This window comes from Balaenoptera physalus (assembly GCF_965194825.1).
Source record: "Balaenoptera physalus genome assembly, chromosome: 8".
NCBI classification, from domain to species: domain Eukaryota; kingdom Metazoa; phylum Chordata; class Mammalia; order Artiodactyla; family Balaenopteridae; genus Balaenoptera; species Balaenoptera physalus.
In genome coordinates, this window is record NC_138887.1 from 118691823 (window position 1) to 118718546 (window position 26724).

General features: G+C 50.5%; 1 protein-coding gene across 3 annotated transcripts; it reads right to left on the reverse strand.

Annotated features, from left to right (window-relative positions):
* On the reverse strand, positions 1-26387 carry GBX1 (gastrulation brain homeobox 1). 3 transcript variants are annotated; one of them, XR_014266344.1, is made up of 3 exons: positions 26305-26387; positions 25657-25729; positions 2809-2933 (listed from the first exon to the last, which is right to left on the reverse strand). XR_014266344.1 is itself a non-coding variant. In XM_082471491.1 (2 exons), the coding sequence occupies exons 1-2, from the start codon at positions 19817-19819 to the stop codon at positions 2365-2367; spliced, it is 1110 nt and encodes a 369-aa protein (XP_082327617.1). In that variant the 5' UTR covers positions 19820-19834; the 3' UTR covers positions 1-2364. The 3 variants fall into 3 exon arrangements, 1 of the variants encoding a protein (XP_082327617.1); XR_014266345.1 differs by having other exon boundaries at positions 25657-25734; positions 26305-26369; XM_082471491.1 differs by lacking the exons at positions 25657-25729; positions 26305-26387 and adding an exon at positions 19279-19834 and having other exon boundaries at positions 1-2933.
* Between the last annotated feature and the right edge of the window lie 337 nt (positions 26388-26724).

Here is a 26724-nt window from a genome sequence, read left to right on the forward strand (position 1 = left end):
TTCAGAGAGGAAACCAGATTTTACTGTCTTGGTCCACAGCCCGTTTTGCCAGGCTGACAAGAGCCTTAAACAAGGTTAAGGGCAGAATAGAGACAGGACCATGGGTGTGTGTGAGACTGGGTTCCTAGGCTCAGAAAATACTAGCAATAATCACCTCCAGGTTCCCCAAGGAAAAGAAGCCCCTTGGGTGGCGGAATGCTGCCTGGTATAGTTTAGGAGGCTTCAGAGGTAAATGCAGGAAAAAAGGGCAGATCAAGGCCTTGGTCTTGCTAGTTCTCCTCCCCGCCCCCCACTTCCCCTCCCTGGGGGCAGAGCCAGAGGACCTCCGCTCCAGCCCTTGCTCGACCTGCGGACACGGATTCCTGACAGCAAGATGACAACCGCTCCTGGGATCCTCGACCTCTGCCCGGCTTCTCTCCTGAAAAGAATCTCACCCTGTAGGTTCCCCATGTGGGTGAGTCAAAGGTAGCAGACAGCCTTGACCTAGATCAGGAATGGGGCTGGTCTGGACTACATTTTTTCAGCCTGATTCTCCAGCCTTGCCGGAATTTAGCCAAAAGATAGAGAGGACCCTGGCTGTGCGTGTCCCAGCCAGGGCACCGTGCCACCATTGCTCGTGACCAGTCACAGCTCCAGGCTGCGTTCCGTTTGGTTGCCAGAACCAGCTAGGAGGAAAGAGCTGCCAGGGAAGGGCTGTCTCAGTCTCACTGGAAGAGGCAGGCAATAGACGTGAGCAACTAGACAGCGGCTGGCTTGCAAACCAGGAATCAGCAGCGACATGCCCTCTGACGCAGGTGAGGAAGCCGGCCGGGGGCTGCACTGAGCTGCGCTTCCCTCCCCTCTCTGACCTTGCCTAACTCACAGCCAATTTTTTTTTTCTGTTCTACTCCACCTCTCCTCCCAAATCAACGCAGGTCCTGTTTCTTCCCAGGAAGCCCCGTTAACCATGATACCAACTTCAGCTGGCTTCTGTGGTAACTCTGTCCCCGATGCCTGTGCGGCCTGACTCCACAGCTGGTACAGGATGGTAGCCCGTCTGTGAAGGTGGGGGAATGGCAGACAGCTTCAGCTTGTCTCGTTTCCCTCTAGGTCTACTCTGTTTCTTGCAAGTGCCCCTGAAGCCTCACGTCTGTGTGTTTCCTTCGTCCACCATTAACGCTGTTCCTTAATCTGCTCACAGAATGCCAACCCCCGAGCCTCCGCCACAGCACACCCCCTTCCAGAACCGCCAGGTACATTCCTGCCTCGTCCGCGCCGCAGTGGGCCCTCTCAACCAACCTCATTTTATAACAGAAGAGGACTTGGGATCCCAAGCTTCGTAAACGGTGCAACGGGGGTGGGGGGGAGACCACAATTAACGCTGTTAAAACAGAGCCCTAGAAGTGGGTCTTTTTACTCCAGGCCCTGATGTCTGGAATATCGAAGAGAGCAGAGATGGACTAATAAGCTGCCACGCCCTCTACACAGGAAAGGATTCATTAACGGGCGCACAGGTGATGGGGGTGAGCCCCCGGCCGGCCCGTCCCTCACACAACTGATAACCTCCACCTACTTAGACAGGGCCAGACACACCCCATCTAGGCTCAAGTACTTCATTTCCCCTCAGAATACAAAAGGGAGTGAATCCTCTACCCTGAAGTCTGCAAACTCTTCCAAAGAGCAGAAAGCAGAGGTGCAGAAGCTTGCCTGTTTAATGGTAAAGAGAAAAGAGGTGCCGCGTTAGAAGCATGAGAGCTGGAGGCGTGAACGGTGGGCAGCACCTGCGGCGGGAAAGGACGTTAGTGGAGGTAGATTACATGAAACAGACAGTGAGTGCTGAAGGGTTTCTAAGGGGCTAGTGACAGTTCCACTTCGCTTCTTTGCGCGTTCTGTACTATAGACAGGCAAGGCGGTACCCACCCTGGGGCAGTGAGATGGAACCAAAGTGGCTGAGGATGGAGGAAACACACAAGCTCCCCAATCCCTCTCAGGGGTGCAGACAGACAGAGGCAGAGAGCTCCATATATACAACTTCACACAAAATAAATAAGGAGCTGTCATCAGCTTGGCTAGGTCTCACCCTGGCTTCCTTCCATCCCCGTCAGAAGCAATTCCAGGGCATTAGCCAGGAACCTTCCAAGCCCTAGGGGTCCACCTCAGTCCCAGCAGCTCCTCGACGGGAAGAACCTAAGCCCCTTTAGCCCTGAAGCCCCAGTCCTGGGGGTCTCTGGAGTGGCTCAGGGCCAAGTGCCAGGAGAGGCCCCCTAGAGCTACGTTAATTGCCAACTGAGCCCCGTCCGAGGGCAGAGTCACAGCAGGAGCCCCTCTGGTCCGCAGAAGCCTAGCCCAGTCTCAGAGCAGGCTCAGGAAGCCCCCAGGAGCCCCTCAGGGCCGGGCGCCCTGCTCTATCTGTTGGTGCTGGCTCCGCACAGCGAACCTGTTGACGTGCACGGGTATGGGCACGACAATCTTGGGGTTTCTTACAGGCTCCCCAGAACGGCTGCTCACATTGCCAGCTTTGATGCGCTTCCACTTGGCCCGCCGATTCTGAAACCAGATCTTGACCTGCACCTCACTGAGCTTGAGGGCGTGGGCGATCTGGGAGCGCTCGGTCAAGCTCAGGTATTTCTTGCAATGAAACTCCTTCTCCAGCTCCAAAAGCTGCTCGCTGGTAAAGGCTGTGCGGCGCCGCCGGCTTTTGCCCCCAGGAGCCGTGACTCCCGCTGCCGCCGCCGCCGCCGCCGCCGGTGCCCCCTCCTCAGCTCCAGTCCCCAGGCTTCCCGTTAGCTTCGGTTTGGGTCCCAGGAGGGCCCCGGGGCCCCCTGCAGAACTGTCCAGGAAGCCGTCGTCCTCGCTGTCACCGCCCGAGCCCTCTTCCTCCTGCTCGCTGCCTGCTGGGTCTCCCGCCGGCGCCTCGAGCTTCTCCTCATCTGAGCTGTACACCTTCCCCTCTGCTGTGGGGAGCGAGAGCCAACGGGTAGGGGGGGAGAGGCGAGGAGAAGGCACACAGGTTGGAGGCGGCACGTGGAACCGTGGCCAGGCGTGGACAGCACGACAGCAGGAGGAGAGACAGACGTGGAGGGGATGAGACGGGGCAGGAGGGGAGACATCCGGGGTCAGGGGTGGGAAGAGGTTCGGGAAGACAAAGAGATGGGAAGAAAGGTATTAACCAGCACAGACTTCACTCCGCAAAGTGGGGGAGGCAACAGGCATGGATCAAAAGAGCACCGTCCCCAGGACTGTGACACCTCAACCCCCCAGCCCTGCAACCTTGCTTCCCCTACCCGCTGCCTGCCGGCCCTCTCCAGACCCACACCGAGGGCTTTCCACTCACTGACCACCCCTCCAGACCCCGACCACGCGGCCGCAGGTCAGAGTGAAGCAGTGGGGAACCTGGCTTAGGGTCCTTTCAGTGGCTAGAGGCAGGAGTGAGCGACGTCGGAGAATTCACTTTTGCAGGAGAGAGGGGGAGACCACAGCTGCAGCCTTTGCTATTCTCCTAGGACTCCTCGCTGGCCTAGTGGGAAGAGATATGTGCTCACCTCTATTCTGCCTCCCTTCCTTCCCTCTTCCCTAAATCTGGAATCTTTTTTTTTTTTTGTTTAACCTTTTGGCTGCACCGCCGCACGCCATGTGGGATCTTAGTTCCCTGACCAGGAATCGAACCTGCGCCCCCTACATTGGAAGTGCAGAGTCTTAAGCACTGGACCACCAGGGAAGTCCTGGAATCTCAGAATCTCATTTCCAGATGGAAACTTCAGGGTCATCTGAGTCCCTCCCCCTGCCGCAATCGGGGTCCAAGAAGTGTTACCCAAGCACCTGCGAGTCAGGAGGTTTCCGTACCCACCCTCCCAATTCTCCTTAGCCAGACCATCCAGCCCAGAACAGGGCGCCTGCCCTGCCACACGCCACCTCATCAGTGGCCAGATTTTTCTTCCAATTACTTAGCCCTCCAGGACACTTTCAATCCTTCTCCTTAACTTTAAAAAGACATCATCTCTTTTCCACCCTCCCTCTTTCCCAGCCAAGGTTGCTGAGAAGCACAAACGGCTGCTTTCTGCCCAAGTTCAGAATCCTGAGGACCCTGAGCTTGGTGTCACTGAGAGAACCGGAGGGAGTACAGGAGAAGGAGGAAGAAACAAGTTCAGCAAGGGAAGACACAGAGAGGAAAATGGAGGAAGAAATGTTGACTCAGTAGACTACTGATTATTTGTAATCACAGGCATATAAACATTTTAATCCATACATAATTCTAAAATTTAATTCAGCCATTGGTTTTAATCTTCTTATCTATTGACATTTTTGTCAGAACTGCAAATAATGCATTACGAATGTTTTCAGTGTTTGAGTTTTACAAACTCCCTTGTTTTCTGCCCAAAGGACCAATAAACAGTGGAGCAACAAAAAGTCAAAAGAAAACCAACCAGTAGGAAAGAGAACAAAAGAAAACAGGTAATCCGTAAACTGAACAGTCAGGTCCTTACCAGTGGAGCTCACTGTGTAAAGCGGGGAGGACTTTGTAGACGTGGCGGTGCACCTATACACATCACCACATGTCACGTGTACACTCCTAAGCACACTCTGAGGTTGAGACTATAACCCAGAGCTAAGTGACTTGGGGCAACAGTGAAATGCTTTATAAGAGAATGGGGCTGTGCATGTGTGTGCGCGGCTGGACGGCATCCCAGCGCTCAGAGCTTGGCTGGCGCTCCTCTCTAACCCCTGCCATCTGCCTGCTCCCCTGCAAAAACTTCTCAGGGCCTCCAGGACCAGCCTAGTCACTTTCAGTTCCCTTCCCCGATCTCAGAGTTGTCCTTTCCCCTCACGGATGCAATCCACACCTGTTCCTTTTCCTCAGGAACCACATTTGCATTATTTTCCTTAGAGGCCAGAATTCAGCCCCTGCCCAGATCACCCACCTCCATCTCAGTCAGTGTTCTCATCTCACACCCCAGGGGTATCTTTATGCCTGAGCCCCTGCCTCTTCTTGGAGGGCTTCACACTTTATCTGACCTTTGCAAAACCCATGTGGCACACCCTAGTTTAGCCTCACCCAGACTTCCGACGCTGTCCCTGCTCGCTGCTGCCACCGGCAGGTGGGCTTCGTTCGCTGACAGCCCACCCAAGCTCCGCCAGCACCCAGCTCTGTGAGCTGTCAATAGATCCATCCACTGTCCATAGGTGACGTACCCCTCATGATGCTCACCTCCCACCGCCCCGGGCTTTCTTCCTTATCTAGCCAAAATCTGTTTTATTTCTGCAAGATTCAAATCCTTGGGTTCCCCTTTCATGTCATTAAGGGCTCTTTCCCACACCATTTTCCTCTTCCCCAGAACTCAAGCGTAACGTGTCCCAAACTGAACTCCTGAGACTTCTCCTGAGCCAGTTCTTCCCCATCTGAACCCCCGTCTTTCCCATCTCGGTTAATGGTAACTCCATCTTCCCTGTTGTTCAAACCAGACCTTCACTCTCTCACCGCCCATGCCCAACCCATCAGCAAATCTCGCTAGTGCTGCTGTCTCTAAAATACCCGCAACCCGACCTCTCACCACCTCCTCTGTGTCCAACTAGCCCGAGTCACCCTCGTCTCTTACCCGGTTCATCAGCATTTTCTCCTGCTTCTGCCCCTCCCCCCGCCCCTGCCCCAATTATTCTTCTGTTTGAAATACTATATTCTTCACCTAGATTTTTGCACTGACTCATTCCCTATGTCCTTCAGGTCTTTATCAATGAGACCTTCTCTGATCATCCTTTTTAAAATTAAAACTCCCAATACTCCCGATCTCCCTTCTCTGCTTTACTTGTTGCTATAGTATGTGTCACTAACTTTATTAACTTATTTTATTGGCTGTCTCTTCCTATTAGAACATAAGCTTCATGAAGGTAACCATTTTTATTTATTTATTTATTTATTTATTTATTATTTATGGCTGTATCCCCAGCATCTAGAAAGTTACCTGCACAGAGTAGGCACTGCATAAATATTTGTTGACTGAATAAAGGAACTATTCCCAAGCACTTTCTCACTCTCCGTCTCTGTCCCTCCTTTCTCAAGCCTCTCCTAAAATATTCCCTACAACCCTGCTCCCTCACCCCAGCTCTGGGCATAAGACATTCTCTCCATGAATATTATTCTACCCACTTTTCAGTGTGCCCTCTGATCTCACATTCGCTGTAGAGGAACCCATATGTGGTAGGAATCTATAGGATCTTATGCTAAAGGAAATCAAGAACCCCCAACATCATTACTAAATCCTCTAACTTTTAAGTTCTGATTTTTAAAACACGGTTTGCAGTAAACAGTAACAGAAAGAATAACCAAAGCTTGTTAAAACTCAGCCCAATATTACAGTATTTCAAACAGCTGCTAAAAAGGCAGAAACTGGATTTCAGGGCTTGAAGGATGAAATCATTTAGCACAGCTCCAAGCACCCAGGGGGTGTCCAATAAATCTAAACTGATGATGACTGAGATGAGGTTCCCAGGTTCCTGATCTGGCAGGGCCCTCCTGAGATCAAACCATCCATCCCTCTGTCTTCAGACAGATTCCATAAAATCAAGCCCACATGAGTGGGCCACCCCCAGTGCCGCTTTTAAAGCCATATAAGAAGCACAGGTTCACAACCTCTCTTGGTTACTTGATCCCGGTGGGATCCTGAGTGGCAGGGACAAGAGTGTCTCCCTGAGCCTTTAGAATCATGGCATTGAGGGCTCTGATAAGCAACTCTTCTAAGGAGGCGGGGGTGGGGAAATAGAAGAAAGCAACCGAGAGGGGAAAACACAGCTACGCTCTCAGAGGAGAGGGTCTGGGACAGTGAGTGAGGCTGAGGAGGAGGGAGAAGGAAAGGCACAGCAGGAGGAGGAGAACTGGGGCACGAAGGGGGGGCGGGCAGACATAGCGGCAGCAGAAGTAGATGATGAGTAAGAGAACCTGAAAGGGCTGAAAAGTTTAGGGAGAAAACAGAAAAAAATCGGGGCATGGGGGGAAGAGAGTAAAAAGCTTTTGAAAAACACCCAACACGCCCTACATTTTCCCACCCTAAACAGTGATGCATCTGGAGCCCTGCTGTTTGTTCTCTGCTCCACCGACAGATGGAGCACTTTAGAATGCAAGACCCAAAGTGATGGAAACGTATTCGGAAGGCTTGGACGAGCAATACAGCAGTTCGACCCTTTACAGTATAGCAATCCTGAAACAGCTTTACTGTTTTCTCATGAATGAGCTAAAAAATAAATGCAAACTATTTTCTTTTATCCAATTCATAATGAATACTAATAGTAATTATACTCAAAACAAAGATGGCGCCTAGAAAAATGGTTTTGGCTAAAACTTGACAGAAGCACATCCTGTTGATAAAATTTCTATTTGCAAACTTTGATTTAGAATAATTGGACCTGGTAGATATAATGTCCATAAAAGTACATTTCTAACTGCAGATGCTATAGTTGGTTGACGTGAACGAAAAAACTTGGTCAACAAAACAAGACGTAGAAAATTTTCAATGGGAAATAATGATTCTGATGAGAAAAATTCTAGCAAAAGGAAATATGTTTAATTGGAAACAATTTTACTGTGCTAGGTAGTAGGTAGGTAGGTAGGCCAAACAGAGAGGTTCTGTCCTTTGTGTATGAAAATGACATTATTGGTAATATAAGAGTACATTGTTTTACATACAAAATAGATAATCAGTAAGGACCTGCTGTATAGCACAGGGAACTTTACTCAGTACTCTGTAATAACCTATATGAGAAAAGAATCTGAAAAAGAATAGATATATGTATATGTATAACTAAATCACTTTGCTGTACACCTGAAACTAACACAACATTGTAAGTCAACTATACCCCAATATAAAAGAAAAGAAAACAAAAAGAATACATTGTTTTCAGCTTCTTCCCTGTGGGTAAGTCTACAGTCTGTGAAAAGACTTTGGTATCTATCTAGGGGAAATGACACTGAAGCAGACTGGTTATTAGGAAACATCCAGAGTTCTCCTGGTAGATGCTATTATCCTAAGAAGCAGACATCGCAGGGTTCGAACCATGATTACTTGTAGAGTCCACTCCAGAGGGCAGCACGCAGGCTCCAGGGGTGCCCTTGCAAGGGGCCTTCCTTCCAAGAGGAAGAGAAGCCCTAACTTGGTAACGAGTCAGGTCAGACTGGGGAAGAAATCAAGGGCAAAAGAATCCATGGTAGGTATTCTCCAGTAGAAAGAACAAATAGCACCAGACTCGTACCATCTAGAGAGGGAGTCTGCGGCTGAGGTCACCAAGGATGCTGGGCCTGGGGAGTGGAGCGGAAACCACCCCCAGGACTGGAGAACCACTTTACACAGAGCCCCTGTGCCATTCGGCCCTCACGCAGCCTGCTGTGGTCCAGCTGACATAAAACCCAGTCTTTACTATGCACTGAGGAGAAGTCTCTCCCCCATTACACTCGGTTCTGACTTCTCTTCCCTCCATTTAAAGAGCCACTACCCTCACACGCCCCAAACCACTCTCCGGACAACTACCCAGCTTCCTGAATACAGAACCAGTTTGGGTGGGGTAAAAAAGTGGGAAAAAAACCCAGGTCACCCCTCAAAAAAGAGGCATGTTTGCCACCACCCTCATTGCATCAACATGCCCAGGACGTAATTATTTCTTTGTTCCTTTTGGAGACGGTACTTCCTCCCGTCCTTGATGGCAACTAGCTCACTTTCCATGCGTTTTTCATTCACCCTCATTAATTTCATGCCCACGTTATGCTACTACTCCTTCCTATAATTTCAGGTACAAGAAGGAACACTCACTTTCTCTCGCTCCCATTTCCCCATAACTCTTCAGCATTCTTTACTCCAAGCCGACACGGGAACCTCCTCTACCTCACTCCCACCTTCACGACAAGTTCATGGCGACTTCCCCACCGCCCCGAGCTCAGAGCCCCTTTCACGGCATAGTAGCATCATCGTTGCCAAGAGCACCTTGTATGACCTTTAACTTTCCCAAATACTTTCACACTTATTCTTTCATCTTTGAGCAACTCACTGAAGTACAGCTGACCTATTAGTAGTAGTAATGGGAGGTTAGTAACCTTATTTTCAGATGAAAAAACTGAGTTTCAAAAAGATGAAATGGGGCTTCCCTGGTGGCGCAGTGGTTGAGAATCCGCCTGCCAATGCACGAGACACCGGTTCGAGCCCTGGTCCGGGAAGATCCCACATGCCGCGGAGCAACTGAGCCCGTGCGCCACAACTACTGAGCCTGCGCTCTAGAGCCCGCGTGCCACAACTACTGAGCCCACGTGCCACAACTACTGAAGCCCGCACGCCTAGAGCCTGTGCTCCGCAACAAGAGATGCCACGGCAATGAGAAGCCTGCACACTGCAGCGAAGAGTTGCCCCTGCTCGCCACAACTAGAGAAAGCCCGCACACAGCAATGAAGACCCAATACAGCTAAAAATAAATTAAAAAAAAAAAAAAAAAAAGAATCTGCCTGCCAATGCAGGGGATACGGGTTCGAGCCGCGGTCTGGGAAGATCCCACATGCCACGGAGCAACTAAGCCCGTACGCCACAACTACTGAGCCTGCGCTCTAGAGCCCGCAAGCCACAATACTGAATCCCGCACACCTAGAGCCCGTGCTCCACAACAAGAGAAGCCACCGCAATGAGAAGCCCACGTGCCGCAACTAGAGAAAGCCCATGCACGGCAACGAAGACCCAAAACAGCCAAAAATTTTTAAAAATTAAAAGAAAAAAGATGAAATGATTTCCCCCAGGCACACAGCTAGGCACAGAGCCAGGTCTAGAATCCTGGTCTCCTAAACCTCCAATCAGTGCTCTTTCTATCCTTTCCAGTAAAATATCTTCTCTTCCCTCCACTTGAAGTAAAAGTCCTCCCCAGATGCCTCATCAGATAAATAGCCTTCCTATGAAACCCAGTTTTAGTTCAGACCTCATCCCTTTCACGTATCACCCAGAGCTCCAGCCTCATCATCAACATCTTCCCTTCCCTTTCGCAGAGAAGAGTCTTAAAATCGCCACAGAAGAGGCCTCACTCACCAAACTCCACCTTTGTCCTTTCACAGGCTATTTTTCCCATCATTCCCAAGACAAAATTCCCTCCAAATCTTTCTGCTGTTTTTTCCGTCATTATTGGTTTGTATGATGTAATCTTACCAGTCACCATTTCTTTTATTTAGAAATGTATTTTCTCATTTAAAGAATAATACTGCCCATTTATGGAAACAGTTTTGTTTTAATACCAATTTTTCTCTAGCTTCTGGTGTGTCTCTCTCATCCCTCAAGGACAGCTCTTCCTTGCCCAGGAGTCAGCCTCACTGAGGAACAGACGCTTTCCCCCCACCTGCATCTCTGCCTGCCTTCCCCATTCCAGAACCCTCTCAGAGCCTCACTCCCAGTGTCCAGCACTCTTAGCACTGCTTATCTAGCCAGCGAGAAGGCTTTCCTCCCTAATGCTGAAAGGGAGTTAAAGGCACACATTCTTTTCTTTTTTTCTGGTTGATAGACATCTGTTTAGGGTTTGTTTTTGTCTGCCCAGCACCCCTTACCCCTCCTGTTCACTAATGGCACCCCCTTCCTCTGGCCACTGATCCCCATCAACTGCCCAGTAGAGTGGGGCTGTCAACTGCATTTCTCCACCTTCACAACCACAAGGAAGGTGACCTGGAGCTGACCAATCTGCACATCCGGTCTCTCTGGGGACTTGACTCGAGCTAGTGAATCAGTTGTCCTAGGGTTTTACATGTGCTAGAATTCACTGGGGTCCCGATCTGGGATTATAAAAATTTAGCGTTGCTTAGGCTTGTGCCCTTCCCTTCCTCTCATCAGGAGAAAATGAGGCAAAGACAAGAGACAGGAGCCAGACTGAGAGCAAGAAAAAAAGACCTAACGACACTGTTTGCATTTTTGGATCCTTGTGAATCAATAAATGTCCATTTTAGCTTAAATTAGAGCTGAGCTACTGTCACAAGCAACCCAAAGAGTTCTGACTGCAGACACTGCTCTAACTAGAAGTGACAATACTCGCATGACTCCAGGGAAGGTAAGCCTCTCCACCTCACTCCCACACCGATCCCATCCAAAATAATTTTTCCAAAAAGAAACCCAGGTCATCCCTCAAATTATTCATAATAACGCCACCTAAAATTTCACAAGTCTGAAATGTATTTGGACTTTTAAAAATCTCCATAAGCCATCCAGTGTGAATTACTTTAATCCAATAGCTTGCTCCTAACACTAAGCTGAGATCAGATATATGAGGGAATAGGAATTCTGATGAAGAAAAAAGGAGAGGTGTTTTTTTGTTTGTTTGTTTGCTTGTTTTGGGTTTTATGTTTGTCTTAACAGAGAGAAAGGAAGAACAGGACCCAGTGGGACACAGAAGGGCTTTGGGCAGCCATGTCCACAGAGAGTGTCTCACCAAAATGTGAGACAGGAAAACTGAAAAGAGGGAGGAAGAGCTAAAGACAAAACTCGAAATCTACCCATATTAGGTTCATGCAATGTTCTCTCCTGGCAAGCCCCATACAACCAGTTCTCGGAATACAGGGCTATTTCTAATTTGTCCTTTTCAGTACAGAGAGTGCCGCCCATCACAACTCCTAGTAAAGAGGTCTTTCCCAACTTAATTCCCAGGAAGGCTTAATTCCCATCCATTTCCAGTACATGGACAACATATAATTTCTTGCATACCTATTACTTTAGGATGCTGGACAAAGATCTTCTCATTTAATCCTTAACTCTGTGAGGTAAGAACTGTTGCCCTTATTTTACTGGTGAGAAAACGGAGACTGCAGAGGTGAGTATTTTGCTCTAGATCACAAAAAGGGTGGTGCCTAGATCTGCATCCAAAGCCTGTGTTCGTTCCTCTGGGCAACACCACATCTCTCTGTTATCACTGAATGAAAAGGAGACTGAAACCCACCGTCACCCTATCATAACTTCTGTACCAGATGGAGAAATAATACAGAAGACCAGGAACTGATTTCACAGCACAACTCTTCTTTTTGGGCACTGCTTCCTTCCTCACCACGTCAACTTGGTCACAATCGATCCCCAATCTCTTTGGCCGAGATAAGACCTACCCCCACCTTTATCAAACGTTTCTCTCATTCAGTATGATGGCTGTAAACGGCCAGAGCTCAGGTAACACCATCCGGATCCCAGGTGACGGAGCCTTCTCCATCCTAAAGCCCAGCCCTGATTTCATCTCAAGATGTAGGCATCCCAGGCGCCTCCTCGTCAGTGACCCCGATAACTCAGCACTGAGAAGTACAGGATCTCTGCTCCCAATCCCTTTGCTCAGGATGGCTTTTTTTTTTTTTTTTAAGGGAACAATTCATTAATAAAAGTATCCTTACAGATAAAAACAGAATTGTAGAGCTGGAGCGACCTTAGAGATCACCTAATTCAAACCCCTAATTTTACTGATGAGGAAGCTGGGACACACAGAGGTGTGATTTGGCCAAGACCAATCAGTTCCATACTCCCAGTATGTGTGCATAATTTATAGGACAGTTATCACCTATTCCAGCACAAAGTGCTTCTTCCCTTCGCTCTTGGGATAGTTTCATCTTCCTCCCTCCTAGTACACGGCTGCGTCACTTCTCTTCCCATTGCTTCCAATACAGAGTTCCAGCTTACCCAGTACTTCTACTTTAATACCACTTCCTCCATAATTCACAGTCAAGAAATCCATCTCCCATTACCCCCAGTGCTTTCTCCTCATAACCCCAGTCTCCGTTAGTCCCGGCAGCCCCCGTGCTCCACGACCCACCCCCCAGCCTTCCCCCACCCACCCACCCACCCCCGGCCGCATTTGCTTCTAATACAGACTTTTCATCACTGGAAGAGTATTCCTTTCCCTTCCATGAAGGGAAGGGGATGAAGGCACTGCCTCATGACTACCTGACATACAGTGCTGTCTCTTCCTACTACCACTTAATTCAACTCGTGAAGGTCACTCTTCTATCACACCAAATTCAAGCATCTCTTTTCCCTAGCACTCTCCCAATCAGCACATCAAAGCTTCTTCCACATTACTCTAAGCTGTAACTTTCTCCCAGCGTGATCATATGGCCAATGAAAAACCCCAACCTCTTCTCTACCACTCCTAATCCAGACCTCCTTTATCACCATCACAGCCGTGGGCACCACCACGGGCATACAGCGCTCTGTCCTTTTCACTGTTTCAGATGAGGGGTTTCCTCTGTCCGACCCCGGCCTGGGGCATTTCCCATCCCCTCTAGGTAAAAGTTCTCCCCCAGCGAACTCTTTCCTTCTCATCGTTCCTATTTAAGCTTCTCTCTTTTTGTACATCTACCCCCCTGCTTCTCTCATTGCTGTTTCCTAATTCCCAATCCGTTTCACTGCAAAGATCCTTCTTTCCCCATTATTTCCAAGGCAAAACCCTTGCCTATAGCTCCCCATTGTATTGCATTGAGAGTAACATTACTGTCAATGCAAAGCACTTTGCTTAGAATATTATGTTCCTCCTTCTTTCCAATGTTTTCCAAAAACATTTCCCCCTCATTATTCCGATTACTGCCTCTCTCCTGTTATTCCCAGTACAGACTATTCATGCCCATCACTCTGAGTCTAAGAATTATGCTCCTAACCATCTAGAATCTGTATCTCCATAGTTAAATTTGTCACAGCAGAGACCCCTCTGTCTTCCAACCCTCCCAAGTGCTACCTTCACTACGGCACAAGGCATCTCAGGATCGCATTCCAATCCTCCAATAACATTTTCCGCTGTCATTTCTGAGATCTCTCTCTCTCAACCAGGGTCTCTCTGGCAGCCTGACAAAGCCTGTGAACCCCTTCTTGGAATAATGCTTTTAGGTGCACAACGTAAAGCACACAGGATTATATTAGAAGCCAATTACATAAAATCCAGTTATCAAATATTTTAAATGCATTTGAGAATAATTTATGTTTCTTTACTAAATTTTCAAACAACAAGATGTCACCAAAGATTGTAAATTTCTATGAAAATATCTGTGATTTCTATTGGTGACAAAAATCTCAGGTACTGGGGAAACTACCAAGGTTTCCGGCCTACCTTCATAATTACAGGAAGTGCCAAATTTTAGTTAGAAGTTAGTAGAAATAAAGATGTAATTTTTTTCCCACCCATAATTAACAGATCTCCTCACAGGAGGTCCATGGAGTCTGTGTTAACAGCCCGACTAAACACTGAGTCTAGAAAAATAAGCTTTAATTCTATGAAATTGAAAGGAACATTAAAAATCATCTGAACTAAAACTTTTATGTTACAGGTGAGGAAACTGAAGCCTAGAGAAGTTATAAGACTTTGAATCTCCTGTAGTGTCTTAAACAATACTACGGCCATAACAGACACACAATAAACGTTCTCTGAATTGAACTAAGTGGCTTGCCAAAGTTGTACAGCTAATGATTGACAAAGTTGAGACCTGAACCCATGTGTCACGACTCCTAAATAGACGTTCCTTCAATCACATTAAGTTAATGCAACATTTGCCTTTCTATAAATGTCAGTGGAGCAATCACTCTCCCTGTATGCTCTTCCTCAAAATTTCTAGGAAAACATGCTCTCCATCACTCCCAAGAAAAATCTCCCTCCTGTTTCTAACAACAGAAGTCTCTGATTCCATGTCACATTATCCCTTCCTGTTTTTCTCTCATCGGTAAATATATCTTGACAGTCATAATGGATACCCATTCAGAAATTGATGGTCATCTACAATGTTCGCTAGCTATAACCAGGTGCTTGACTTACAGCAATTAGCATTCAGATATCATGCTCCCAGGAAGTTTCCCTAGTCTCCTTGCATGATTTCCATTATTATTGCCAATCTCTATTCAGAAATTAGCATATCTTTTTCGGTTTAGTTTTAAAAAATAATGTTCACTACACTGCCACCTCCCAGTTTTGTCCCATCATGTTCTCTTTTCTATATCATCTCAACCACAAATGTTCTTTTCTTCACCATGCTCAGTACTGGCATTATCTTTCATATCAATCTCTCACTGGATTTGTACCGTCAGTCCAACAATTACATATGGAGTGTCCACCATCCCTCACCTCTTAACTATTTGTTTTCAGGCAATCCAACTCTTTTCTCCCTGAATGAATCACTGCTCTAGACACCTGCAATTTAAAGTTTTCTCCTGCATTTCTCCAAATGGCCAGCTCTTTTCATCATTCCCCAGCACACAGCACCTCTTCACCTGTCCTCTCTGTGATGTGTATTCACACCACATCCTTAAGTTAGCTTTGATAACTGTCAGAGCTCACACACACCTTCACACATAAGATCATCTCTCCCCGTCCCATTCAAGGCAGAATTCTCTTTTTTCCTGTCATTTGGGGCTTACTGCTCTCTTCTCTCCGTATTCCTAATACATCAATGACTTCACTATCCACCCATTTCAAAGCTCCTTTTCCCTCATCACTTTCACATGACTGTCCTTACAACTCTCTCGATCTGATATGTTGAACATGGTCCACATGTGGCTACGGACCACCTGAAACAGGGCTAGTTTGAATTGAGATGTGCTGAATGTGTAAGATACACACTGGGTTTCAGACTTAGTATGAAAAGAGGATATAAAACATCTCATGAAAGTTTTTATATTGATTAATGCTGAAATAATATTTTGGACACGCTGGGTTAAATAAAATATACTATAAAGTTAGTTTCACCTGTTTCATTTTACTATTTGAATGTGGCTAATAAAATTATTTTAATTACATAAATGACTTGCTAGACAGCGCTACTCTGGGCGCTTCTGTTGATTCATACTTTTAAATCTTCCCTACTAATTCAAAATTCTCTGTTATCACTCCTCCTAGGACACCCCTCCCAGCTACCCCCACTGCTCCCACACGCCAAACCTAGAATTATTTTCCATATACCATTCTCAATACCTTTTCTACCCCATTATTTCTGTACACAGTATTTCTTTTTCCCTGCTGATATAGCTTCTACCCCTACCATCTAATCATAATAAAGTTCTCTTTTCTTCTTCATCAGTTCTAGTAGGGTGCTATCTGTCTCAACTCTCAGAAAAATTTTTAGAAATAGGCCTTCTAATTCCCGACAAAACGAACTTTGCTCACCATTCTCCAAATTGGCCTATCTTCACTATAATTTCATTAAAAGGGCTAGTAATTCTAAAACCCTAGACAAATGTAAATTAATAATTTCAGACCCATGTCACCCATTGAAACTAGGACAGCAATTCTTCCCCTGTCATTTTAAAAATGTCGTTCCTGGGCTTCCCTGGTGGCGCAGTGGTTGAGAATCCGCCTGCCAATGCAGGGGACACGGGTTCGAGCCCTGGTCTGGGAAGATCCCACATGCCGCGGAGCAACTAGGCCTGTGAGCCACAACTACTGAGCCTGCACGTCTGGAGCCTGTGCTCCACAACAAGAGAGGCCGTGACAGTGAGAGGCCCGCGCACTGCGATGAAGAGTGGCCCCCGCTTGCCGCAACTAGAGAAAGCCCTCGCACAGAAACGAAGACCCAACACAGCCAAAAATAAAAATAAAAATAAATAGATAAATAAAAAGTTAAAAAAAAAAGTCGTTCCTTCTCCAAACTCTACTATGTTGACGTTTCAACCCCTTTATTCAATCCGAGAACTCTCTTACTTCATGCTAAATACTCTAATACAATTCCCCAAATGGAGTGTTTGTTTTCCCACCACTTTCAGCATGCGTCATCACTCCCCAAACTGATGCGATGTCTAACATTTCTGGAATTGCCATTTCTTTTCTCGACTATGTCAGGGAAAAATCAAGACTGGGAAGGTGGATGGGAGTGGCGAGGAAGGGTTGAGAGAGTCTGCACTGAGACGGATAAGAAGATGCGGTCACAGAGAAGACCTCCCACTCATTATCCCCTTTGAATGTTCCTTCTGAAACCTCTCCTTACTGCTCGGCCCCGCAAGCCCCGCTGTAAACCCTTTATGTGTATCTCTTCCCAGTGAATGATTGCCTTCACTCCAGCACCTCTCAGAATTCTTCCTCCGTAAGGTCTCCTTCCCATAGTTCTTAGCAAAGAAATTCCTTGTCTTTACTCCAAGGACAAAGAACAATCTCTTTATTGCTTCCAATATTCCCTTCAGGTGATGAAGGTCTTTCCTTCATCATTCTATATATATAAATTCCAGTTTCTTATCACTCCCAGTATTGAAAAACCTTTTTAAAAAAATTGCTCCTAGTGTTGAAACTATCCCTTCTTTCCTACTAGTATATTTATTTAGTTCCTTCCTAATCCTCTCAAGACAGAACTCTTTCACATACACACACACTTCTGTTCCAGAAATATTGTTCCCTTTTCGTGTAGCCAACGCTAGAAATCCCTTGCACATGTCTCTTCCAATAGGTGGCCCTCTCCTTTCTCATATGCTCTTTGGATAATCTGGGTATATAGCTCATTTGTTCACCCTTTCCTCTATTCTATTCCTCAATATTTCTCTTCTGTTCTTCTCCTCTGTTTATTCTTTTCTCTCTCTCTCTCTCTTAATGTCTGGTTTTACTGACAATATTCTATCTGCTTCAGAAAAGAGCCCCCATTATACAAATGGGTCAAAATAAGAACTGAGGGGAACCTGAAAGAGTAGGACACATTGCTTGTTCTCCCACGGTCCGGGGATAACCCCCCAGCTCCCCTCCACTGGGGTGTCTTCCTCTCTCCTCCCCCTCAGCTCATCTCTTCCTCAGGTGTCTGGTTCTCCTACTGCCTCCAAAGCCATCCCTCTGACGCCTGCCTTGCTCTCTTTTCTGCCTTAGGACGACCCTATTCAAAAACTCCCATTGATCCTTTCCTCTTCCCATCCTCCTGCCGGCTGCTCCCCCTTCCCCCCGCTCTGGCCCCTTTTATCTTGTGGACATCTCCTCCCACCTTCCAGTTGCTGCTCTATCATTTCCTTTGGGTCCTCCTCAGGAGATGCTGCTTAGACTTCAGCCACTGGTTCCGCCTGGTCCAACCAGGTACAAAAAACAACAACAGCTGAATCCCCAAAGCCAAAATGCCCAGGGCTAGAGGGGCAAAGAAGAGGAAGGCAGACTCTACAGCAGCCCTTGGGGTCTGGAAGAGGTATTAGCCCTTTGGACAATTTCAAGGAAGGGGCCAGGAACCTATCCTCAGGAATTGCTCTCTCCTGGCAAAGGACAAAAGGGCTCTTGGCTCTCCTCCTTGTCTCCACTAGAGTCAGCCCCCAGGCCTGCTGGGTCACTTCCACCTGCTAACCTGGTTAAGCAGAGGCGGGTTCATCCTGATGCTAAAGAACTTCAAGCTTCAGGATCGCCACACTTGCACGCAGCCCGTTTTTCTTAAATAGGGCCCACCCACCAAATTGCGTAAGCTTTGGATCTCAGCACACCTGAATCTGCCCTTGAATAGCGGAAAGCTTTTCCAGCTTCTGGAGGTTAAGGATCAACAGGGAAGCCTGTTTAGATTGATTCGCAACAGGGTTCAGTTTGAATACACCTTGCCTCTATTGAGACGGAATCCTCCTCTGGAGGATCCAGGATTCCTGAATATCTCTTAGCTGAATCTCACTGGTGCCAGAATCTTAGCTGGATTCTGGACTCCAGGCCTTTGGGCCACACCCAACTCAGCCCAGCCTGTAGCCTCTCCCTTGGCCTCCCAGTCAACCTTGGTCCAGCAGTGCTAGGCCTCCTGCTAGCTAATGTTCCCTTAGGACCCCTACTTGGTTCTTCAAGGCTTAGCTCTAAATCCGCCAATAAAGAAGTGACCTCTACAGGTGTAAGAGAAACACAGGTCATCCTCACCGTCAGCACCACTTTAAGACCCTCCCTTTGCCCCTGCGTTCACAGAGCCCATTTGGGGTCAGTACAATCATCTCTCCAGAAGCCCTTAATGAACTGACAGCTGCCCCACTGTACCCTCACCCAGGGGTCTTGCTGGTGTCCCCAGGAACCCCACACTGGCAGCTTCTCTATTCCCAGCAGAGGAGAAAAACGAAGGGATTCTGAAAAGGAGCCGCAGGAGCTGAGGCTGGAGGACTAGACTGCTGGGAGGAAAGGCACTACTCTGGCGGGAGCACCGGCAAGTCTCTGGCGAGGCTGCAGGCACTCTGGAGACACAGCGGGGCGGCGGTCCCGGGATCTAGAGGAGCCGCGTTGGGAGCGGAACTGGAGGTGGCTCCGCAGAACCCGCCATCTGGGGGTCTGGGATTCCAGGGCTCCAGGCAGGTGCCGAGACTCCGAGCAGGCGGCTGCCTGGGGCTTCCAGGTGAACGAGCCTCCCGCCCAGCGCCCTGGTCGCCCGGCACTTACCCGGCAGACTTGGGAAAGTCTCTGAGAAGTGCAGAGGCGGGGGCGGTGCGGGGTCTGCCACTTTCTCCCGGGCGGGCAGCAGCTCTTCGGCTTCCAGCCCGCCCTCCGGGCGTCGGCCGCCCGGCTCGGGGTTGTTTCGGGTGGCAGTGGCGGCGGCGGCGGCGGCAGCGGCAGCGAGCTCCGGGGGCCCGTAGAAGGCGTCGGGAGGCTCCGCGAAGCTGGGCAGCGCGGTGGTCAGCGCCACCATCGAGGGCACGGCCTGGCCCAGCCCCGCGCAGAAGGTGTTGGTCAGGCGGCCGGCAAAGGAGGCTAGCGGGGCGAGGGGCGGGAGGCCGGCGGGCAGCGGCGCGGGGGCCAGCGCCTGCGGCAGCACGAGGGGCCGGTAGGGCATGAACATGGGGTAGCCGGTGTAGAGCAAGTGGCCGGAGCGCGGCGGCGGCGGCCCGATCAGGGAGTCGATGGAGAAGGCAGTGCCCGGGCCCCCGCCGCCGCCGCTCCCGCCGCTGCCCCCGGGGGCGCCCCCGCCTCCGGCTCTCTGCATCGTGCCCGGAGCTGCGGTCGCCCCAGGGCGCTCCCCTCCGGGCGCCGCCGTGCGCCCCGCGGCTCGGGCGCCCCACGCGGACACGCAGGGCTCGCTCCCCGGCTCCCGGGCCGAGGTGGCGGCGGGGCGCGGGCTCGGCGCAGTGTGGCTCCGGCGCCGCGCTCCCTCTCTCTCTCATAAGGAGGGAGGGGGCGGGCGAGCGGGAGGGCTGGGGGTGTCGCCCTCCGGACTCATCCATCTTCCTCAAATTACGCTTCACTTCCTCCCTCCGCCCGCAGCCGCCGCGCCCGGCTCCCGCTCCCTCCGCAGAACCCGTTCCCAGCGGCCCGGACGGCCGGCCCGGGACCCCCGCCCGCCCCCCGCAGCCCAACCAACTATTATTAATGGAGATTGATGAGGCCGGACACGCCGCTTTGTGAAAGTTTGCGGCCGACGAGAAGGCAGCGGCAGCTGCTGGGCCGGTGCCCCTCCCTCCAGCCGGCCCGCCCCCGACTCTGCCCACCCAGCTCTGGGCCCGGCGCGGACCGAGCGCGGGGCGGCCAGCGCGGGGAGCGCAGCGAGGGCGCGGCCGGACCACAGAGCCCCCCGCCCCGGGCCGCCGCCCTCCGTCGGACTCCGGGCCAGTCCCCCAGCGTGGCCCCCCGCCCCCGACGCCCCCTCCCCGGCCCCTGGGGCGGACGACAGGGCGGGCCCGAGAGCAAGGCGCGGCGGGCGGACGGGACCTCGGCGGCCCCCGGGGCGGCGAGGCGGGGACGGCAGGGGGCGCGCTCCTCCGCGGGCCCCTCGGCTCGGACCCTTTTCCTCCTCGGCAGCCCGCATTCACACTCTCCCCCTGGTCCCTCTTGGCACTGGCTTTTCCTCACTCCCCCTCCGTCGCGCACTCCCTGAGTCCCTCGCTCTGGCCTCTGCGGGTAATTTCCTCGAGTGCCCTCACTGTAAGTCAAGTACTTACCATTCCTCTCACCCTTCTCCCTCCATCTTCCTCCCATCCTTTACATTCTTTTCCTTCCTCCCACCCTTTCCTGCCCTCGTTTCTATCCCTATTCCTGTCGGATTATTCCTATTTCTCACTCCCTATCCCATCCGCTTTATTCTATCGCCCCCCCCCCTCATTTCTCGCCTAAATCTGTATCTCTGTCTGTCTGTCTATCTCGGTCTCTCTCCCTCGCTCTCTCTCCCTCTCTTCCGCTATTAATTTCCCTGATTGGCTCCCCGACTCCAGCGCCGCTGATGAGCCCTATTCATTCCCGGGCCTGACACTCTCGACCTGCCCTGGCTGATTGCTGGGGGCTGGCCCCAGGAGCGCTGATGAGCCCCAAGGGTCAGCAGCGCTAATTAGCCGCTAATTGCAGATGATTCCGCTCACCTCCCCCATTCTCCCACACAGAAATGGCGGCGCCTTTTACCCTCCCCCTCCTCCTGATTCCCAGAAGTAGACTTGTCAATCTGGAGGCAAAAGTCATGGGCACTTTTGCTTGATAGCAGCCTCAGGTCAGTGGGCAAGAAAGACTTAAGACAGGCAAGTCAACAGAAGAAGAGTGACCGGAGCTTCAGGACACAGAGCAAGCCTGGCCAGCTAAATGAGGGTCATCTGGTCACTGGGAAACTGTTACTCAGGTGGGGCCAGGGAGAGCCAAGCAAGTTGAAATTAATAGTAGCAAAGCCAGGCAAGTTTAGGAAGAGGCAATCTAAACAGAAGTTATTTGGTTTAGGTGAGGAGGAAAACCTACACCAGAGTCTCAGCGTTCCAAGAGAGAGCGGGGCAGGTGGGAACTCTGCATCTCAGTGACCTCTGTTCACATCAGGAGTGTTGTGTTGGCCTATGAACACCGCTCATGTCAGGCTGACGTATTAAAGTCAGCACCCTGAAAAACCCTGTCACCAGAGTGGGACAGAAGAGGGTGGGGCGCTAGAAGGAAACCTCCTTGGGTCATGCTTGACTGACAGTGCATCGGAGCGGTACAGGGAGAAGAGGGTGGTTTCCGTGCGGTCCTGATCCATCTTGGGCTCTACGCTGAACTCAGTGAAGCTTCCGAGAGACAAGTCTGGTGGGAAGACGGCTCCAGGGAGAAAGAAGAGGTGCCCTAACTCAGGTCTGGGAACAGAATCCTAAAGTACTACGATAATCCTTGTCCATCCTCCTAAAGATATTCTTCAGAACCCTTTGTAAAACTAACCAAGCATTGCACGGTACCAGTATGGAAGACCAGACTTCAAAAGTGTATGGTAGGGACTCTCCTGGTGGCACAGTGGTTAAGAATCTGCCTGCCAATGCAGGGGACATGGGTTCGAGCCCTGCGGTTTGAGCCCTGGTCTGGGAAGATCTCACATGCCGCGCAGCAACTGAGCCTGCGCGCCACAACTACTGAAGCCCGCATGCCACAACTACTGAAGCTCGCATGCCACAACTGTTGAAGCCTGCGCACCTAGAGCCCGTACTCTGCAACAAGAGAAGCCACCGCAGTGAGAAACTCACGCACCGCAACCAAGAGTAGCCCCCGCTTGCCGCAACTAGAGAAAGCCCGCGCGCAGCAACAAAGACCCAACACAGCCAAAATAATAATAAACAAATTTTTTAAAAAGTGTACTGTACTTAAAAAGTGAGAGGTCAGTACTTGGTGTGATGGCTTTACAGTGTTGGGTACATAACAGAGGCTTATTGGCTTGAAAAGTTACCAAGGGAACTTTGGGCCACAATCACCGAAATTAAAGCTGTATGAGCAGTAACACCACCAATCAAATAAAGCTGAAGGAAGAGCCATTTTTAAAGCAACTGCATTCACTTTTTGCATAGGTAATAAAATCACCTAGTACAAAATTCCAAAAGCTCAAAAGGATATATATTGAAACATCTCCCTCCCACTAGTCCCCCCAGTAAAAGGCCACTTTAATAGGCCTGTCACTCTTTGGTGGGATAGAATGGATCATGCATTGTCAAGGACTCAAGGTTAAAGACCCTCTGATCTTGAAGATGTATGTCACCCAGTTCAAGCCAAGAGCTTATTGCCCAGAACTATACTCAGTAAAGTGGAATTCTCTGCTCAAGCTGGCACAGAGAGTACAGGCTTAAAGCTTGTTGCCAACAAATCCCAGTGGGCCACCAACTCTGAAATGAGGCACGTGAGACCTCGGGGACTTTGTATTGCCCTGGTGTGGTGTGTGTTTGTTAGATACTGTACTTTATAATCCACTTTTATCCTCGATCTGTTCCCTTGCCATGCTGGGGTCATGAAGTGTGACTTCTGCCCAGTCCTTGACATTCAGTAGCTAAACTAGAATAAAACCCTCACATACATAGTGGCAACTGAAGCAGCCCATTTCCTTTCCCTGCCCTTTCATGGACCGTGGAACTGAGGCTGCATGGTAAAAGGAAAAGAGCCTTGGCTGGAGTAAAAAGACCTGAAGTTAAGTTCCTGTTCTAACCCCTCTCTGGGCCATGTGACCTTGGTCCCTTTTTGACTTAACTTCTCCATCCATGAGAGAGAGAGCAATTAATAGCTACTCTGCCCTGTCAGAAAGCCAGTGCAAGGATCAAGTGAATATGAGGAAATAACCTTCCAGATGAGTTCTTCCTGCACTAAATGGACAAAGAACAGCAGGGTGGTCAATTATGGAAGTTCCCCAAATCAGTGGCTCTCCAAAAACTGCTTCTTACTCTCCCATCAGTACCAAGGACAGAAGCTGTCACTATCAAACCTGAACAGAGCTGGCTCCTTGCTTTACTGAGAAGAAAACTCTGCGGTTCTCCTACTGAAACCCTGAACGGGCCCATGTAGGTAAGCACCTCCCCTCACTGTCTAAAATGGAAGGCTAAAAGTGCTTCTTTAACTGCCCACGTGCTGACTTGTCCCATCTCACTACTCCACCAGTTGGGGAAATGCTCTTACAGAGGAATTTTATTTCGAATCTACCCTCTCTGCTTGCGCCTATGTCGACCCCATCATCTGGCCTCCCCTTCACAGACTGGAAACCAGCAGCCAGAAGGAACGAAGTATTCTTACGTCAAATCCAAATATACCTTCGCCTCACTCATTGGCGGGACAGCGTCCACTTACGGTGGGGAACGTCGGGCTCTGTCCGCGGGTACCCTCTGGTGGCAGCAGCGCGCAACTGCGTCACCTCGAAAGAGGTGCGGAGTACTGCAGCGCCCCCTGGCGTTAGTCTAGGAGACGCGCCGAGGGCAAAGGAACACCACCAGGTGAGCCGTCCAAGGGCGAGAGCGCTGGGCGCTGCAGGGGACTTAACTGTGAGTGCACTGGTTGGGCAGGGGGATTGTACACGAGAGTCTTCAAGTCTAGTACGCACACGCGTAGGTTCATGTATGGTGGTTGTATCCAGGTACTTGAACCCTGTGTATCGTGTTAAATGTGTGCCGATTGTGTGTGCACACGTGATACACGCGGGTAGGTTGGTGGTAGGGAGGTCCGCGCCTCCAGTGCAGGGCGGAGTCCTCACGGAGGCGTGAAATTGGTTTGGAGCAAACACATTACGGAAAGCAATTACCGGGGAGAGGTTCTGGGCCCGCGGGGACCCGCAGCCAGGAGGCTGAGGAGGAAGCTCCCTGGCTTGTAAGAGTGTCTGGATGTCTAACCCCAGAAGGGACCTTCCTAACACTGCCCTGCTAAGGGGAGAATGCGTGAAGTTGGGCAGCAGCCTTTCATACTGACCACTCCACATTGCCTTTCTCCTCTTACACCCTCCCTCCTTAAAAAGGCATCTGGCAAGGAACCAGTGCTCTCCAGATATGGTCAGAAATCCTTCCCCCTTCTAATCACTTTTGGAGAGGCACCCCGCCTTCTGTGGAGTCCTCCCAGGCCCCTGCCCCATCCTTGTCTTACCCCTCAGGCCCTCAGCTCCCGCTCCCACATGTCTTTTGCATTCACTTCATTGCCCCCTTGTATTTGAACTCGTTATTCACACACCTGTTTCTCAGACCACATGGAAAATTCACTCAGGGTGGGAGCAGGTCTCATTCATAGCTGTATATCTAGTGCCTAAAACATGGGGCTCAGCAAGCACAAAATGAATGACGTGGATGGGAATGAACTAGAATTTCCATCAAAATGCACAAACAGGACTTTCTCAGGAAAGTCAACCCCTTGAGAGTCAGGATTCTCTTGGGACAGAGCTTTAAACATTTTTCACATGCAAACACATGCATTTTCTCCCTATTTATATCCCCAGGCCTGTCCTTATCCTTGAATGCCAAATTCATAGATCCAAATGACCATGTAACACAGCTTCTTTGAGATGTCTAATAGGCAGCTCCAACTTAACATCTCCCAAACAGACCTTCTGATTCCCTCACCACCTGCCCTTTTCTCATCTTCCCCACTTTAGTAATTAGCACCACCATCCATCCAGTTTTGCTCCGCCAAGAAAAAGGGGAGGGGAGTCATCCTGGATTATGCTTTCCTTCAGGCCCCACATCTACTCCATCAACAAGTCCCACTGAGGGACTTCTCTGGCAGTCCAGTGGTTAAGACTCTGTGCTTCCACTGCAGGTGGCGGGGGGCGGGGGGGGGGGTTCCATCCCTGGTCCAGGAACTAAGATCCCGCATTCTCGCGCGGTGTGGCCAAAAATAAAAACAACAACAACAAACAAAAACAAAACAAAAAAACAAGTCCCAATGAGTCTCCAGAAAGAGTCCCAAGTCTCACCTACTGCTTTCCCATCTCTGCCCGGACTGCTGCAGTAGCCTCCTAACTGGTCTCTGATTCTCCCTCCCCCCATCCCTCCCTTCCCCTCCCCTCCCCCAAGCCACTCCGCAGCCAGAGCCATCTTTCAAAACAGAAATCAGTTCATGTCACTTCCCTCTCTTCCCCACTCCACTCACATGGCTGGTTCCTCCTTGTCACTCGGGCCTCAGGTTAAATGTCACCTACTCAAAGAGGAGGCTCCCACGTCACCTGAACTGAAATAGCCCCCAGTCACTCTTGGTCAATCGCCGAGGAATTCCTCTGCGAAGGGCTTATCACTCTGATACTTTCCCGTCTGTTTGCATAGTGTCTCTGTCCCCACTGGAGTGAACTTTCCAGTGGGGACCAGAGAGCCAGGCCTTTGTGTCGCCGGCGCCCAGGCCACAGGAGGCACTCAAACCTCTGCTAAACAAACGAATGGCCAGGGGGGCATTCTCCCCAGGACCCAGAGCTGGGGTAAGACAGGGCTCCCCGGGGGAGGCCCCAAGCAGTGAGTGGAACCCGCGTGACCACAAGCCCGGCCAGAAGCCACTTCCTCACCCCCGTCTCTTTGCCTGCGCCCACTTCCCCTGTGAGGTGGGCCTGTGGGGACTGGCCCGGCCTGGAGCGTCTACAAATGAGGGGCCAGGCCTCGGTCGGCCCCCACTGCTTGTGGGCCTGGGCTCCAGGCGCAGCCCCTCCCGTCGGGCAGCCCCATCCTCGCCCCGCGCCCCCCCACGTGGAAGCCCAAACGGGGCGGTCAGCCCAAGGCCCGTGAGGCCAGGTGGGAACCAAGGTCCGCTCACCTCCGCGGCCCTCTCGACGCCCTCGCGAGCTTCGCGCCGTCTGTCTCGCCCAGGCCCCGCCCCCGCCGCCTCGCACCCTCTCGGCCCCGCCATTCGCCGCCTCGCTCCCGGCGGCGGGTGGGAAAGTTGTGAACTCCGGCGCGTGCGCACTCCGGGGCCCTGGGAAATCCGTCCGGCGACCCTTGACGTCACGGATCAGAGTGCACTGGATTGGCTGCTCCGTGGCTCCGAGCGACTCCGCCTCCCTCCAGGGGTTGCAGGCTGCCTCCTGGCTGCCGGGGGCGCCTACAAGTCCTTAAAATCCTGGTACTGCAAAGACCCTCAGGGACTCTCTCCTTCTCTCTTGTTTTACACATGCAGAAACTTGGGCCCAGAGAAGGGACGAGACTTCTGTTCCACAAGTTAATGGCAGAGCTGGGA